At 50.5% G+C, this 17997-nt stretch overlaps 1 protein-coding gene across 7 annotated transcripts; it reads right to left on the bottom strand.

The window, feature by feature from the left end:
* AFMID (arylformamidase) lies at positions 1-17880 on the bottom strand. 7 transcript variants are annotated; one of them, XM_054256547.2, is made up of 12 exons: positions 17771-17880; positions 12546-12636; positions 4717-4824; positions 4573-4621; positions 2599-2684; positions 2440-2512; positions 2152-2249; positions 1819-1897; positions 1584-1734; positions 1293-1397; positions 783-903; positions 1-497 (listed from the first exon to the last, which is right to left on the bottom strand). In XM_054256547.2, the coding sequence occupies exons 1-11, from the start codon at positions 17858-17860 to the stop codon at positions 820-822; spliced, it is 1014 nt and encodes a 337-aa protein (XP_054112522.1). In that variant the 5' UTR covers positions 17861-17880; the 3' UTR covers positions 1-497; positions 783-819. The 7 variants fall into 7 exon arrangements, with proteins under 7 accessions (XP_054112522.1, XP_054112523.1, XP_035157813.1 ...); XM_054256548.2 differs by having other exon boundaries at positions 1599-1734; XM_035301922.3 differs by lacking the exon at positions 783-903.
* Between the last annotated feature and the right edge of the window lie 117 nt (positions 17881-17997).

Below are 17997 nucleotides of genomic sequence, written 5' to 3'. Positions count from 1 at the left end.
CGTATTCCAATACAACTTTATTTATTGACATGGAAATTTAAGTTTGATATAATTTTTACATGTTATGAAATAATACTCTTTTGTGACTCTTTATGGACTATCTAAAAATGCAAAGCTATTCTTAGCTCGTGGGTCATACAGAAACGCTGGAGGTAAGTCATTTCTGTCACGCTCTGTCAGCAGATGAGGGGCCAGACGAGGCCAAGAGGTGGCTCCAGCATCTCAGAGCATTGACTTGTGGACCTTCTCTGGAGCCTCCGTAGAGCTCCATCCAGGCTGGGAAGAGGGAGGACCTGGAGATTTTCACAAGTGTCCACGCAGTGAGAATGGACTCTTCCCGGCAGGCAGACACAGCGAGGCTCTCCTGGGTGCTGGGGAAAACTGAAACCGTCAGCTTCAGCTCTGAGAGCTCTGTGGCGAGGCTTCCCAAGGTGGGGTGCACGTGGACCAGGCTCCAGGTATTGTGAGAACTACTGGAAGATTGTTTTCAAGAAAATCTGGAGCAGGAAGAGAAGACACAAAAGCCCCAGAACTGGAGCAGCTCTTGGCAGGAATTTGATTAAGGAAATAGAATGGAGCTGGATGCAGTGGCTCATGCCTGTAATCACAACACTTTGGGAGGCTGAGGCAGGAAGATCGCTTGAAGTCAGGAGTTTAAGACAGCCTCGTTAGAGGTATAATATGGTGAGATTTAAAAAAAAGAAAGTAAGACCAGCCTGGGGAACATAGAGAGACCCCATCTCTACAAAAAATATAAAAATTAGCGGGGCATGGTGACACACCTTTGTAGTCCCAGCTACTCGGGAGGCTGAGGCAGGATCACCACTTAAGCCCAAGAGGCGGCAAAGAACTAAAATTTTGCCTCTGTACTCCAGCCTGGGTGCAGCAGAGGAGACTCTGTCTCTAAAAAAAAAAGAAAGAAAAAGGAAAAAACAAGATGGTTTTTCTTAGGTTCTGTCTTTCCAAGATTCTCAGGTCATTTTTTTTTTTTCTTTTTTGAGACGGAGTCTTGCTCTGTCACCCAGGCTGGAGTGCAGTGGTACAATCTTGGCTCACTGCAACCTCTGCCTCCTGGGTTCAAGCAATCCTCATGCCTCAGCCTCCTGAGTAGCTGGGATTACAGGCACATGCCACCATATCTGGCTGTTTTTGTATATTTAGTAGAGACAGAGTTTGTCTATGTTGGCCAGGCTGGTCTTGAACTCAGGCTGATTTGCACATCTAAGGGACTCAGACAGGACCCATGCTGTCTACCATGAAAGGGCTGAGGAAGGCCAGGGATGAGGCCCCACCTGGGTGAGCACGCTGTCCTTCTGGGTCAGAGTCTCAATGATTTCAAAGTGATCCACGTCGCTGAGCTTTTCAAACGAGGCTTTCCACCCTCCTTGACACAGGGTCTGGTTAGGAGAGACAGGAGGAGGGGCCTGTGCTGTGGCGGGAGGTGGGGCAGGACTGGGGGCCATGCCCAGCACAGGTCATGGCTCACTCATTATGTGCTGAATAAATGATGGACAGTCTTGTCCACTTGGGTGAAAGAAAGGAAAATAATGAGCTCACATGACCCTCGACCTCTGGCCACAAACCTGTGCTGGGAGTACCTGGTAAAACTCCCAGGACTGTCGATGGAATTCGGGGGAGTCAAACTGGCCCACGACCACCAGCACAGGGCAGGCAGGGTCCGCCGGCTGCGCCTGGGCCACCTTCAGCTGGGGGCTATTCCTCCGAGCATCCTCCCTGGGGCAGGGAGTGGACGGGGGTGAGGACAGAGACAAGCCAGTCTCCAGGTGACCCAGGGGTGCTGGTGGGCAAGTGGCTCACAGGGTCAGCTGGAGAGCAACGTTCTGTGATGTATACACCATAGGCTCCAGGTCAAAGACTCCACTCACCAGGAAAAAGCCTGTGAAGGTGCAGAATAGTCACAGGGCCAGGCTCCAGGCAGAGCAAGGCAGGGCCAGCCGGCCCCCAAGGCCAGAGGGGCAGGGGCAGGGGCAGGGGAGGGGGCACAGAGGAAGCAGAGAAGGCCTGGCTCACAGGGCTCGGAGCCCTGCAGTCAAGCCATTCAAAGCCGGGAGGATTTCAGGCAGCTGGGCCAAACCCCAAGGCCCGTGGGGAGATGAAGGCTGCCCAGTCAGGCTGCAGCCCCCTGGAAACCTTTTAGGTTGGGCGTGACTCCATGCTTGGTCCAGTCGGCCAGGAGCATCATGGCAGCCAGGTGGGCCCCGGCTGAGTGTCCACACAGGTAAATTCCCCTGGGGTGGGTCAGAGCAGAGAGCTGGATTTGCACTGTTTCCACACCACATCAGGCCCACTTCAAATTGTCCCAATTTGCCTTCTGCTCCACAGGCCAGAGGGGCAGCTTGGCTGTGTCCAAAGGACTGATTCCACTGTTCTCCCACCCAGCAGGGTCTGACAGGAAGAAAATCTGCTGGCAACACCCACTCATTGCTTGGATACCGCTTCTGGACAAACACAATGCTGCGGGTCACCTGGTCTACCATCTGGTCCAGGGTGCCTGCACAGAGCATGAGCTGGGTCAGGGACTCTCTGTGCCTCCTAAAGCCCACCGGCCCTTGGACCTGAAGCAGCCACCCCTATTACCTTTAGGGGCTATGTCATAACCCACTATCACCACGGCCACTCCCTGCGCTGCCAGTGGGTCGACCATGAAGGCGGACTGGTCCTTACTGCAGAGAGAGGCACAGATGTGAAGGCTGGAGGCGACCTGGCCACTGTGCTGCTTCCTGCATCCTGAACACAACACTTGCCAGATGTCCCGTCCACACACAGCATCACCCCTCTCCAGCCCCGTGTGACAGTGATGAGGACAGGCTCTCTCCCTGCCACATCACATGCGAGCTATGGGACCTTGGGGGGACTTCATGTAACTTTTTTTTTTTTTTTTTAAGCAGTAGGGCCTCGCTCTATCGCCCAGGCTGGAGTGCAATGGTGTGATCACAGTTCACTGCAGCCTCGACCTCCTGGGCTCAAGCGATCCTCCTGCCTCAGCCTCCCAAGCAGAAGTACAGATGTGTACCACTATGCTCAGCAAATTTATATTTTCTTTCGCAGAGGTGGGGATCTTGGGGGTCTTGCTATGTTGACCATGCTGGTTTCTAACTCCTTGCGATCCTTCTGCCTCTGCCTCCCAAAGTGTGGGATTATAGGTGTGAGCCATGGTGCCTGGCAATTTATGTAACTTCTAAGCACGGTTTCCTCATCTATAAAATAGGGGTAACTATGCTCCCTCTCTTAGGGAACTGTTTTGAGAATTAAGACTAGCAGTATAGAGAGTTCTGTGTGCAATAAATGTAAGCTTTCTTTAAGCTTTTTTTTTTTTTTTGAGACAGGGTCTTGCTCTCTCACCCAGGCTGGAGTGCAGTGGCACAATCTCAGTTCACTGCAACCTCTACCTCCTCCTGGGTTCAAGTGATTCTCTTGCCTCAGCCTCCCAAGTAGCTGGAATTACAGGCACATGCCACCATGTTCATCTAATTTTTGTATTTTTAGTAGAGACAGCGTTTCACATGTTGGCCAGGCTGGTCTCAAACTCCTGACCTCAAGTGATCCACCCGCCTCACCCTTCCAAAGTGTTGGGGCTACAGGCGTGAGCCACCGTGCCTGGGCATTAAATGTAAGCCATTAACATGAACAAGCTTGAAGGCAACTCTGTAGGAAGGTCCTAGGAAACAGCAGGGTCTGCCAAGATCCCAAATTCCCACTGCTTGGCCTACAGTGGCCGACTGTCCCATTTTACTTGGGATTCCCTTTTTTTCCCCCTAAAGTGCTGAAAACCCCATGTTCTGGGAAACTCCTCCTTAGTCCCAAGCAAACTGGGACAGTGGGTGGTCACTCTGGCACTTCCCTTGATTCAACAGGAGGCTGAACATGCTTCTCATTTGGTGTAGTGGGTTGAACTGTGTCCCCTCAAAAGATATGTCCAAATCCTAATCCTCAGAACCCATGAATATGACGTCATAAAAGAAAGGAGGCTGGGCACAGTGGCTCACACCTATAATCCCAGCACTTTGGGAGGCTGAGGTGGGTGGATCACTTGGGGTCAGGAGTTCCAGACCAGCCTGGCCAACACGGCGAACCCGTCTCTACTAAAAATACAAAACTTAGCTGGGCATGGTGGCGGGTACCTGTAATCCCAGCTACTCAGGAGGCTAAGGCAGGAGAATCACTTGAACCTGGGAGGCGGAGGTTGCAGTGAGCTGAGGTTGCACCACTCCAGCCTGGGCTAGAGAGTGAGACTCTTGTCTCAAAGAAAAAAATAAAAAGGAGAGGAAGATTTGAGATACAAGGATCACACATGAATGGAGGCAGGGGCTAGAGCTATGCAGACAAGCCCAGGATGGCCTGTGGCCACTGCGAGCTGGAGGAGGCAGGAAGGATCCTCCTTAGAGCCGCCTTCCTAGGAACCAGCCCTGCCCACAATGCCTCCAGACTTCCGCCCTCCAGCGCTGCAAGACACCTGCCTGCAGAAAGCTGCCCAGCTTGTGGCAGTTGTTGGGAAGAGGAGTCCCCCAGGACATCTCTCTTGCACTGCACCATCCACATCCCCCGACTCACCTTCCACTCTGCCAGTATCCTCCATGAAAGAACAGGAAGAAAGGCAAGGCTGCAAAACCAAGCAGGTGGCACATGGGCGGGGCCAGCCCTTCGGAGCTCTGCCACTGGCCCCCCAGCCCCAGGACCACCGGCGCCTTCACTCACCACCTTCAGCCACCTTGTTGGGAAAGTAGATGTCCACTCTCTCCCCTTCTCCATCTCCATAGGGGACGTGCAGCAGGCTCTTCCAGGTGGCCTGGGCTCTCCTGGTAGCTGTCGCAGAAATGAACAAGTCGCTGTCAACACAAGCTCAGGTGGCGGCAGTTTCTATTTCAGCTCCGGTACAAACCTTCCCGCTGAAAGCTCCCTGAAGTTGATGTATGAGCTTTAGCTCTGAGCATCTCCCATGGAAAGAAGACTCCCAGTCCTGACGCCTGTCAAACAGTGAACTATGGTTTTGGAGGACTCTTTCCAGCATGACCTTACTACACACTTACATGCCGCTAGGGAAGGATCCTCCTCTGCCTCCTGCAGCTCTTGGTGGCTGTAGGCATTCCTAGGCCTGTGGATACATCATTCCAGTGGCCTCTGCCTCCTCCAGTCTCTGCCTCCGTCTTCATGTGGTCCCCTCCCTGTGTGCCCCTCCCTCTTCTGCCTCTTAGCCGGACACTAGTTACAGGATTTAGGGCCCACACTAACCCAGAATGACTTTACTTTAGCTAATAACACCGACAAAGATGGCCTTTCAAATAAGGAAATACCAGGGGGTGCCTGGAATCCCAGCACTTTGGGAAGTTGAGGTGGGCAGATCACCTGAGGTCAGGAGTTCAAAACCAGCCTGGCCAACATGGCAAAAACCCATCTCTGCTAAAAATACAAAAAATAGCTGGGCGAAGCAGTGGGTGTATGTAATCCCAGCTACTAGGGAGGCTGAGGTGGAGAATCACTTGAACCCAGAGGCAGAGGTGGCAGTGAACTGAGATAGCACCACTGCACTCCAGCCTGGGCGACAGAGTGAGACCCTGTCTCAAACAAAACAAAACAAGAAAATACCAAATAAGGATACAGGTTCCCAGGGTTAGGATTTGGACACGTCTCTTTTTTTGGTGTCACGGTGGGGATCACCTTTATTTGGCACTGCAGATGCTAAGTGTTTTACATAACACAATTTTCAGAATTCTAGCTAGTCAGCAGAGACCTAAGGCCTCTGGGGGCCAACGTGCAGGTCCATGCCCCAGCTTTCACATCCTGCACCCCTAGGATCCAGACACCCCCTTCTCACAGCTGTGTTCAGGCACCATCAGGGGACCCTTGCGGTGCTGGGTTGATCTCCCCAAAAGAGGTGGAATCCAGCTCCCTGTAGAACCTGCATCTCAGAAAGGGCTCAGTGTATTACCCTGCAACTTGGGATCCCCGTCTCTGAAGGCCCCCTGGTCCCCAATCTTGGTGGCCACAGTAGGCCTAGAAAAAAAGGCCTGTGCTTCCCTCAGGTGAGTGATTCATTCTGCAACTCCAGAAGGGTAAATACAGCAGAGGAAGAAAGAAGCCTGGGACCAAGCGCTCCTAGGAATCCCATCTATGCCAGCATGCAGAACTATAACGCAGGCTGTCTCCACTTCGGCTGGATGGATCAAAGCCGAGGGAAATCAAAGGGAAGCTGCCCATGTGCCAAACCCAGGCAAGGAAGCTGCCTTAACAGAACACCAGCAAAGTTGCAAAACCTGTTTTGCCAGCACCAAAGTTACCAGCCACTGCCCCTGAAGGGCTCCCTGTGTACCAACAAGAAGCTATCTATGTACCGATGAGGAAACATCACCCAGAAATACGAAGTGAAACTGGCAGGGTGGAAATGTGTATACTACAGGGCCATTTGGATGAAAGGGAGGGGAGTCTATGTCTATATTAATGACAGTGGCCGGGGGGGTCAGGGGAACTGGGCGGATGAAAGGGAGGAGGAGGGAGCATTTCACCGAAAAGCCTTGTGTGGTTTTTGTTTTGTTTTTTTGAGATGGAGTCTTGCTCTGTTACCCAAGCTGGAGAACAGTGACGCAATTTCAGCTCACTGCAACCTCCGCCTCCGGGGTTCAAGCCATTCTCCTGTCTCCGTCTTCCAAGCAGCTGAGACTATGGGGCGCGCCACCACGCCCAGCTAATTTTTTTTTTTCTTTGAGACAGAGCTTTGCTCTTGTCACCCAGACTGGAATGCAATGGCACAATCTCCGCTCACTTCAATCTGTGCCTCCTGGGTTCAAGCAATTCTCCTGCCTCAGCCAGGATTACAGGTACCCACCACCATGCCCGGCTAATTTTTTTTGTATTTTTAGTAGAGATGGGGTTTCCCCATGTTGGCCAGGTTGGTCTCAAACTCCTGACCTTGCATGAGATGCCTACCTCGGCCTCCAAAAAGTGCTGGGATTACACGTGTGAGCCATTGTGCCTGGCCCCAGCTAATTTTTGTATTTTTAGTAGACGTGGGGTTTCATGGTGTTGGTCAGGCGGCCTTGAACTCCTGAATTCACTTTTTATTTTTGAGACATGGTTTCACTCTGTCGCACAGGCAGGAGTGTAATGGTGCAATCTCAGCTCACTGCAGCCTTGATCTCCCAGGTTCAAACAAGCCTCCCACCTCAGCCACCAGAGTAGCTAAGACTACAGGTGTATGCCACGCCTGGCTAATATTTGTATTTTTTGTAGAGACAGGGTTTTGCCATGTTGCCCAGGCTATTCTCGAACTCCGAGGCTCAAGTGATCCTACCACCTTAGCCTCCCACGTAGATGGGACCACAGGCATGCAACATCACACCCAGCTAGCTTTTGTTGCTTTTTTGGAGACAGAGTTTTGCTCCTGTTGCCCAGGCTGGAGTACAATGGCGTGATCTTGGCTCACTGCAACTTCCTTCTCCTGGGTTCAAGTGATTCTCCTGCCTCAGCCTCCTGAGTAGCTACAGGCACGTGCTACCACACTCAGCTAATTTTGTATTTTTAGTAGAGATGGGGTTTCTCCATATTGGTCAGGCTGGTCTCGAACTCCCGACCTCAGGTGATCCACTGACCTCAGGTGATCCACCCACCTTGGCCTCCCAAAGTGCTGGGATTACAGGTGTGAGCCACTGCACCCGGCCATCCCAGTTAATTTTACAATTTTTTTGTAGAGACCAGTTCTTGCTATGTTGTCCAGCTGGTTTCAAACTCCTGGGCTCAAGCTGTCCTCCTGTTTCGGTTTCCTAAAGTCTGGGATTACAGGCGCACGCCACCGGACCCAGCCTCCTCTCTTTCTCAAACCACACCTGATCATCAGGAAATCCCTGGGCTCCCCTCCACTGCTTGTCCTGGGCCTAGAGTCTCCTCCCCACCTTCACCGAGACCGCTGTGGTTGGATCCCCTTTGGTCTGTTCCCCGGAAGGCAGCAGCTGCTTCTCTAGGCTCTTCCAGCTTATACTTGGACTCCCAACAGCCCCACATGTGAGCTGCTTAGAACATGCTCACATCCACCCTGGGCTCCTGTCTGAGACAGCCTGGGCAGCTATAACAAAATACCACAGATGGGTATTAGAGCAATGGAAATTTTATCTTCTCACAGTTCTGCAGACTGGAAGTCCAAGATCAAGGTGCCAGCAGCGTTGGTGTCTGATAAGCCCCAGGGCTGCAGACCTGCCACCTATACTCTGCTTAAAGGTACCTGGGCAGCCTCTTGGGCCATGCCACCACCAACACCCCTGCTGTGAACAGCCTTGTACACACATTACCACACCACTTGCAAGCATCTGTAGGGCATACTCTCAGGGGTGGAATACTGGGTCTAAAGGCAGACACACCTGTCATTTCAAGGCCACTGCCAGCTGTCCTCCAGGGGGGTTTGCCAACAACCCTGCCCCCAGCACAGTGTGAAGACAATGTGCCTCACAGGCTCATCAGAAGGTCGAGATTTAATTAACACAGGACTTCTTAAAGCATATAAATGGACTAGATTAACGTCATGCTACACCTAAGAAAAACATCATGAAATGTATGTTCTAAATGGAATAGCAATTAAAACCAAGCGGCTTCAGGTGTTCATTATCAGGCAGAAGCCTCCTCAGCTATTGAAAATTCTACTGACCCCAAGAAAGAGAAATTGCCTCTCTCTAGGAGAGGACAGCTGGGGTGCAGTGACAGAGAATGAAGTGACTCATGCCCCCACAGAGGGCCCTCCAGGCCGTGAACCCCAGGACAAGAACGCAGGAGGGCTTCAGCAAGACAGCCCAGAACCAACCTTACGGCAAGCTTCCTTCCTCCTTAAGGCAAACACTGCGCTGCTGTTATTTACAACCCAAGCTATGAGGAAATCGTGCTGTGAACATACATGTAAATGTGCTTGTTTGAGTACCTGTTTTCAATTACTTTTGGTTAGAAATAATTTGTTTTTTTTTCTCTCTTTTTCAGACACAATTTTACTCTTGTTGCCCAGGCTGGAGTGCAGTGGTGTGATCTTGGCTCACTGCAAGTTTTCCCTCCTGGGTTCAAGCGATTCTCCTACTTCAGCCTCCCCAGTAGCTGAGATTACAGGCATGTGCCATCATGCCTGGCTATTTTTGTATTTTTACTAGAGACGGGGCTTCACCATGTTGGCCAGGCCGGTCTCGAACTCCTGACCTCAAGTGATCCGCCCACCTTGGCCTCCCAAAGTGTTGGGATGACAGGTGTGAGCCACTGAGTCTGGCCTGAAAGAAGTAATTTGTTTTCTTTTTCTTTCTTTTTTTTGACAAAAGGTCTTGCTTTGTTGCCCAGCCTGGAGTGCAGTGGCATAATCTTGCCTCACTGCAACCTCTGCCTCCCAGGTTCAAGCGATTCTCCTGCCTCAGCTTCCAGAGTAGCTGGGATTACAGGCAGGCGCCACCACGCCCAGCTATTTTTGTGTTTTTAGTGGAGATGGGGTTTCATCATGTTGACCAGGCTGGTCTTGAACTCCTGACTTCCAGTGATCCCCCACCTTGACCTCCCAAAGTGCTGGGATTACAGGCATGAGCTGCCACATGCAGCCCCACAGTCCTGTTTTTAATACCATACACAGCATTCGAAATTATTAGTAAAAATACATTTTACAGTTTGCAAAATGCCGTATATATTTTTTGTCCAGATACAAAAGCTCAAATTCTGCATGATTTCATTTAAATGAGGTCCCTAGGGAAGTCGAATTCATAAAGACAAGAAGTAAAACAGGGGTTGCTAGGGGCAAGGAGAGGGAAGAATGGGAGTGAGTGTTTAAAGAGACAGTTCTTTCTTTCTTTTTTTTTTTTTTTTTGAGACAGAGTCTCACTCTGTTGACCAGACTGGAGGGTCACAGTAAAACAAATTTAAAAGCTAGTGTAGGCCAGGCACAGTGGCTCAAACCTATAATCCCAACACTTTGGGAGGCCAAGGAAGGTGGATCATGAGGTCAGGAGTTCAAGACCAGCCTGGCCAAGATGGTGAAACCCTGTCTCTACTAAAAATACAAAAGTTAGTCAGGCGTGATAGCGGGCACCTGTAAACCCAGATACTCGGGAGGCTGAGACACAAGAATTGCTTGAACCCAGGAGGTGGAGGCTGCAGTGAACCAAAATCAAACCACTGCACTCCAGCCTGGGTGACAGAGGAAGGCCGTGTCTCATAAAAAAATAAATAAATAAATGACCAATACATAAAGAAATATGCAGCCTTGAACTCCTGGGCAGCAGTCGTCCTCCCGCCTCAGCCTCCCAAGTAGGTGGAACTACAGATGCACACTCCCCACACCGTGCTAATTTTTAAATTTTTTTTAGAAGTAGGTTCTTGCTATGTTGCCCAGGCTGCTCTCAAACTCCTGGCCTCAAAGGATCCTCCTGCTTTGACCTCCTGCAATGCTGGGGTCACAGGTGTGCGTGACAGTGCCTGGCTTCTGTCTCTCTCTTTTTAAAAAATCTTTTTCTTTAAAGGTTCAATCAAGCGTGCTTTTTACATCTGTCTTCCTTTCTCAATGGGGATAGCTCCTTATCTCTCAAGACAATTAAGACAGGCAAACAGGTTTGCTTCTGGCTCTTGTATGTTTCGCCACACTCATATTTATTGAGCAAACAGAGATGAGTTTGGCACAGAGCTGGGCACAGCAAGGAACCATGAAGAGCCCAGGGAACAGCTCCGCCCCAATCTATTGAGACAGGAGGATGCTGGAATGTGCTGGAACACACTTCTAACCAATCTGTTCCTCCTGGGTTCTCTCTGTTTAGAAAACCACCAAGCCCAGGAGCCAAGGCACTGCCTCTGAAAGGCTGTGCTGAGCCTGCTGCAGCAAAGCCAATTTGCCAGGCATGGCCGGCTGCTTCCTCACCCACACTTCCTCCTCAGGGCCAGCTCCCCATCCCAGCACAGATGCTTTACCAAGTGTTCAAACTGTGGTGCAACACTCTGCAGACACAGGGCAGAGACAGAAATGTACCTTAAGACTTCACTAGTTTACAGGTTCCCAAGTCCAGATTTCTTTAAAGAAAGAAAAGGTGAAAGGCCGAGCGCAGTGGCTCATGCCTATAACCCCAGCACTTTGGGAGGCTGAGGCGGGTGGATCACAAGGTCAGGAGTTCAAGACCAGCTTGACAAACTTGGAAAAACCCCATCTCCACTAAAAGTACAAAAGTAGCCAGGCATGGTGGCATACGCCTGTAATGCCAACTACTTAGGAGGCTGAGGCAGGAGAATCACCTGAACCTGGGAGGCAGAGGTTGCAGTGAGCCAAGATTGAGCCACTGCACTCCAGCCTCAGCAACAAGAGCGAAACTGTCTCAAAAAAAAGAAAGAAAGAAAAGGCAGTGGGGCATACCTGTAATCCCAGCACTTTGGGAGGTCGAGGAGGGGGCGACAAATCACCTTGGGTTGGGAGTTATAGACCAGCCTGGCCAATACGGTAAAACCCTATCCTCTACTAAAAATACAAAAAATTAGCTGAGCGTAGTGGTGGGCACCTGCAATCCCAGCTACTTGGGAGACTGAGGCAGGAGAATCGCTTGAACCCAGGAGGCAGAGGATGTAGTGAGCCGAGATCGAGCCACTGCACTCCAGCCTGGGTGGGACGGAGTGAGACTTCATCTTAATAAAAAAAAAAAAAAAAAAAAAAAAAAAAAAATGCTGGGCACGGTGGCTCATCCCTGTAATCCCAGCACTTTGAAAAGCCAAGGTGGGCAGATCATGAGGTCAAGAGATCAAGACCATCCTGGCCAACATGGTGAAACCCCATCTCTACTAAAAATACAAAAATTAGCTGGGCATGGTGGCTGAGGTAGGAGAATTGCTTGAACCTGGGAGGCAGAGGTTGCAGTGAGCCAAGCCACTGCACTCCAGCCTGGCAACAGAGCGAGACTCCCATCTCAAAAAAAAAAAAAAAAGGCTTCATTGCTTTTTTTTTCTCCCGAGACAGGGTCTCACTCTTACCCAGGCTAGAGTGCAGTGATGCAATCTCAGCTCACTGCAATCTCTGCCTCCCAGGTTCAAGCAATTTTCATGCCTCAGGTTCCCAAGTAGCTGGAATTACAGGTGTCAGCTAATTTTTGTATTTTTTTTGTAGAGATGGGGTTTTGCCATGGTGGCCAGGCTGGTTCTTGAACTCCTGGCCTCAAGTGATCTGCCCGTTGCGGCCTCCCAAAGTATTGCTTTTTATGAATAGTGACCTCATTCCGCATTCAGTAGTGGAGGGGGAACGTTCCTCTGTTCACTTCACCTCCCTGTGCCAACCACAGCATGGAGCTTTAGGGGCCTGGGCATGGCTGGCCAAGCAGGAGAGGCCAGGCATGGTCAACCGAGCCATGGACCTTCCCTGGACCTCTCCTGCCTCCACCGGTCCCTGCAGCAAGGGGTCCTGGGCACTTGCCCCTGAGCAGGTGGTTTACTTTGGGAAATGGCCCTTGAGGCCCAGGTAGTGCAGTGCAGCGCCCACATCCCCAGCATTCTGAACCACTGCCACATGCTAAAGGCCACCCAATGCGGCCACAGAGAGGTCACATCGTTACCTTCAATTCCTATCTGTGAGTAGGTCCTCAAGGCTTCTTCCGCTCCCAGTCGGACGACCCATTGCCTGGGGAGGTACTGGTGCTCCAGCTCCTGTGGGACAAGGACACGAGGTTCTGTAAGATTTCCTTCTTAACAGAGTGTGTCCCTCCCTACCGCCCATGCCTCACTGCTCTTCTCTGCCTTAGAAGCCCCCTCCCCAGTATCCCAGGGCCTCCAAGATGCCCTTGGATTCATGGTCTATAGGTATACCAGCGACAGCTGTGCCCTTAGCCAGCTTGCAGCCTGTGGGTAATCCCCCACACAGGCACCAAGGAAGGAGAGCTGTGTAAACCCCAGGTACAATTAGTGCCTGAAAAATATCTTAGTTTATAGTGTTATTACTCAGTTATTTCCTTTATATAATCCTTTATATATAAACATATATTATTAGTTTACAGAATTAGTGCCTGAAGTATAACTTGCTGCTTACATTTATCTCGCTTATATAATCATACTTAGTTCCATATAATCTTTCTATATAATCATATAGGTATTGTAGTCGGAGCTGTACCAACACATTTAGTGCTGATTTGTAGAATCCTTCCGTATAACCATATAGTAGTTTGTGGTAGGAGGAATGCCTAGAGCAGTCACAGAACAGAAGCAGCACATGGGAAAACAGCCAGACCAGGACAAGAACCAAAGACCCAGGCGGTAGTGTCCCTGTCTGAAAGGGCATATGCTGTATGGCAGGCTTGGAGCAGGAGCCTCTCCTCCTGAGAAAGGAGTTATAGCACCTCGAATCCAGTTCCTGTGGAAAGTAGGCCTCGGGCCTGAGATCCTGGAAGTAACCGAGGGAGAAGAACCCCTCTGGTGTGACCAGTCATGGCGGCTGTCCACCCTGTCAGTCGTTTCTCACTTCTGTGCCAGTTCCAATCATCCTCCCATAAATATCTTAAGAGCACAAGTCAGTCAGCTCCCACTGCATTGGCTTACAGTATCTTTCCATTAGAAACCCTGTGAAGTCTCCAGCCCCCGGAAAAGAAGTATTGCACATGACACCTGTTGTACACAGCCCACCTCCTTGCCTTGGTGACCTAATGGGGGTAGACCCCTTTTCTGTACACGACCCTCTATTACTGCACACGGCCCACCTCTCTGCCCAGGTGACATAATGGGGTGGCCTCCTCGCTTGTGATTCACGTGATTATGTATGCCCTATCACTAAGCCTATAGATGAGACCTCACTTATCACCCGTCCCCCTGCTTGTACCATCAATACAGACGATTCTGGACGTTCTGGGCCTCGCCTGTCTCTGCTCACAGGTGGCGTGGCCCCCCGAGTCCAGATGCTCTTCTCCAGTTCTTCAATATCCTGTCTCTTTACTTCTCAGATCTGCATCTCAGCACAGCATAAGGGACACCCCACAGCCCTCTGGGGCCAACAGCCCTACAATAGCCTTAAGGGGAGATGAAGTCCCCCAAATGAATCCAGTTAATGCCATCATTAACTGGATGTCCGGAAGAGCTGCCCGGCCCGGTGGCTCACGCCTATAATCCCAGCACTTTGGGAGGCCAAGGCGGGTGAATCACCTGAGGTCAGGAGTTCGAGACCAGCCTGGTCAACCTGGTAAAACCCCACCTCTACTGAAAATACAAAAATTAGCCAAGTGTGGTGGGGTGCACCTGTAATCCTAGTTACTCTGGAGGCTGAGGCAGGAGAATCGCTTAAGCTGGGGAGGTGGAGGCTGCAGTGAGCAGAGATCACACCACTACACTCCATCCTGAGCGACAGAGCAAGACTCCGTCCCCGCTCCAAAAAAAGGAGGAGCTGATCTACCCTGAGAGGGTATTATTCTGACCACAGGTGGTAACTGCATAGTCAAAGGCACAGAGGTGAGGAGGAAGGAATTAAAGGTCACTTTGCAAATGCTGGAGGTCTGCATGGCTGCCACACAGAGGTGACGCTGGGAGGCCGGGTTGGAGGAGGGGTGGTGAATGTTGGGCTGACGTGTTCACACTTAATGCAGAAAGTAACAAGGAAGCACTCTGAGGCAGTTTGGAGAATTTTTTTAAAAAACAGAAAAGGCTGCATGCAGTGGCTCATGCCTATAATCCCAGTACTTTGGGAGGCCAAGTTAGGTGGGTCACTTGAGTCCAGGAGTTGCAGACCAGCCTGGCAATAAGGCAGAACCCCGTCTCTGTAAAAATATGAAAAATCAGCCAGGCATAGTGGTAAGGGAGGCTAAGGCACGAGAATCGCTTGAGCCCAGGAAGCAGAGTTTGTAGTGAGCCAAGATTGCGCCACTGCACTCCAGCCTGGAAGACAGAGCAAGTCCCTTCTCAAAAAAGAAAGAAAAAAAAGGACTGGGTGCAGTGGCTCACACCTGTAATCCCAGCACTTTGAGAGGCCAAGGTGTGTAGGGCTGTGGAGGCCCCACAGGGTCATGGGGTGTCCCTTATGCTGTGTTGAGGTGCAGGATCCAAGAAGTAGAGACAGGACACTGAAGAACTGGTGAAGAGCATCCGGGGGGCCATACCACCTGTGAGCAGAGGTCAGCGGCGGCCCCCAAATGCCCAAGAGCATCTGTATTCATTAGGTACAAGCAGGGGGAAGGGTTGTGAGTGAGGTCATCATCTATAGGCTTAGTAATAGGGCATACATGATCACGTGAGTTACAAGTCAGGGGACCACCCCATTATGTCACCTGGGCAGAGAGGTGGGCCGTGCACAGCATGGGGCTGTGCCGTGCACAGTAGTAGAGGGTTGTGTACAGAAAAGGGGTCCACCTTTATTAGGTCACCAAGGCAAGGAGGTGGGCTGTGTGCAACAGGTGTCATGCGCAACACTTCTTATCTGGGGGCTGGAGACTTCAGAGGATTTCTAGTAGGATACTGTAAGCCAGTGCAGTGGGAGCTGACAGACTTGTGCTATTCTCTTAAGATATTTATGGGAGGATTCTTTGAGCTAGCACAGGGGTGAGAAACGACTGACAGGGTGGACAGCCACCGTGACTGGTCACACCAGAGGGGTTCTTCTCCCTTGGTTACTTCCAGGATCTCAGGCCCGAGGCCTACTTTGCCCAGGAACTGGATGCGAGGTGCTATAACTCCTTTCTCAGGAGGAGAGGTTCCTGCTCCAAGCCTGCCATACAGCATATGCCCTTTCAGACAGGGACACCACCGGCTGGGTCTTTGGTTCTTGTCCTGGTCTGAACCATGTGCTGCTTCTGTTCTATGACTGCTCTAGGCATTCCTCCTACTACAAACTACTATATGGTTATACGGAAGGATTCTACAAATCAGCACTAAATGTGTTGGTACAGCTCCAACTACAATACCTATATGATTATATAGAAAGATTATATAGAACTAAGTATGCTAGATATATGTAAAAAGTAAGTTACTCTTCAAGCACTAATTCTATAAACGAATATGATTATATATGAAGGATTGTATAAAGGAAACAGCTGAGCAATAACACTATGAACTAAGATATTCTTCAGGCACTAGCTGAAGTTCTCCTTCCTCGGTGCCCATGGGGGGTGTTACCCACAAAGGCAGGCAGATCACCTGAGGTCAGGAGTTCAAGACCAGCCTTGACAACATGGTGAAACCCTGTCTCTACTAAAAATACAAAAATTAGCTGGGCGCGGTGGCAGGTGCCGTAATCTCAGCTACTCGGAGGCTGAGGCAAGAGAACTGCTGGAACCCGAGAGGCGGAGGTTGCAGTGAGCTGAGATCACAGCATTGCACTCCAGCCTGGGCAACAGAGCAACACTCTGTCTCAAAAAAAAAGAAGAAGAAAGAAAAAAGAAAGACAGTAACAAGGAACCAGATTTTGAAGTGCTCAAAGCCATTATGAGAAATGGGAAGTCAGGATGGCCCCATGGAAAGGCCTGGGGTCAAATGCCATCTGACCTCCCTCACTTACTTGCTGTTTTATCCTGAACAATTTATTTAGTCTCGGGGATTCAGTTCCCTTACTGGTAGAAGGCATCTATCCAGGATGGGCGCAGTGGCTCACGCCTATAATCCCAGCACTTTGGGAGGCTGAGACAGGTGGATCACTTGAGGCCAGGAGTTCGAGACCATCCTGCCAACATGTCGAAACCTCATCTCTACTAAAAATACAAGAATTAGCTGGATACGGTGGCAGGTGCCTGTAATCCCAGCTACGCAGGAAGCTGAGGCAGGAGAATGACTTGAACCTGGGAGGCGGAGGTTGCAGTGAGCCAAGATCATGCCACTGCACTCCAGCCTGGGCGACAGAGTGAGACTTCGTCAAAAAAAAAAAAAAAGAGGCATATCCAAATCACAAGCTTAAAAGAGATAAGGCATGCGAGTACATAAAGCAAGCCCCTCAGTGTGGCTTGTTTCTTCCTTCCCATGAAGGGCTGTTTGTCAGAGGTCCCAGGATCTGTCCAAACTGTATCTGGAAAGGTTATTACCTGTAAGGTCCTTATAGCCATACCTGGCACACTCTGTGATCACTACCATCATCTTTGTTGCTATTATTTATGATCAGAATTATGCAATGGGTTTCTTTCTTTTTTTTTTTTTTAACTGCTATTTCTTTTTTTTAACCCCATAGCTGTTCTGTTCTGTCTTCTTCAGCCTTTCCCACATATGCACAGACCCAAAAACATTATGTAACCTCAGATCAAGGTCCAGAACTTTGGCCCCTAACCTCCTGCGGGTCTACAGATTTATTTTTTTTTTTAAGATGAAGTCTCGGTCTCTTTCACCCAGGCTCCGAGGCGGGAGTGCAATGGGGATTTCGGCTCACTCCAACTTCCGCCTCCTGGGTTCAAGTGATTCTCCTGTCTCAGCCTCCCGAGTAGCTGGGATTACAGGTGCACATTCCATGCCTGGCTAATTTTTGTATTTTTAGTACAGACGGGGTTTCATAATGTTATCCAGGTTGGTCTCGAACTCCTGACCTCATGATCCACCCACCTTGGCCTTCCAAAGTGCTGGGATTACAGCTGAAAGCCACCGCACCTAGCTGGCTCTATGGATATTATTAGCACAGCCAGGACTTCAATTTTCTGTATCCTGAAAATCAGTCTAACAAATCTTTAGGAGAAGGTTAAATACAACGCGGTGACCTGGCACACACTAGGCCCTCAGCACTCCCACAGGTGCGGTCTACATGGCTTTTAAGCTTTCTTCTTAGAATTACAATCTAATCAATAAGTTAACTCCACCCCAGCCCCTCAGTCCCTCCCTGAACACCACCGACCTCTGCAGACATCTTCTTCCAAGGAGCCTCGCCCGAAACACCCACACCGGAAACCTCCATCGCGCGGTCTACAGCCGGATGGGTCTGCATCTCGCCCCTTTATATAGCCTAAACCCCGCCTCGCTCCGCCCCTTTAAATTGGGTGGGCGGAGAGAGGCGGGGCTCAGGCCAGACCCCACCCGGATAGGCCATGCCGGTGCCTTCCCAATCCCCGCGCGCGCGTCCTG

The sequence above is a fragment of the Callithrix jacchus genome, chromosome 5, assembly GCF_049354715.1.
Source record: "Callithrix jacchus isolate 240 chromosome 5, calJac240_pri, whole genome shotgun sequence".
Classification (NCBI taxonomy): Eukaryota; Metazoa; Chordata; class Mammalia; order Primates; family Cebidae; genus Callithrix; species Callithrix jacchus.
Note: the sequence above shows the minus strand (reverse complement) of the source record. Positions and strands in the feature narration are given on the sequence as shown.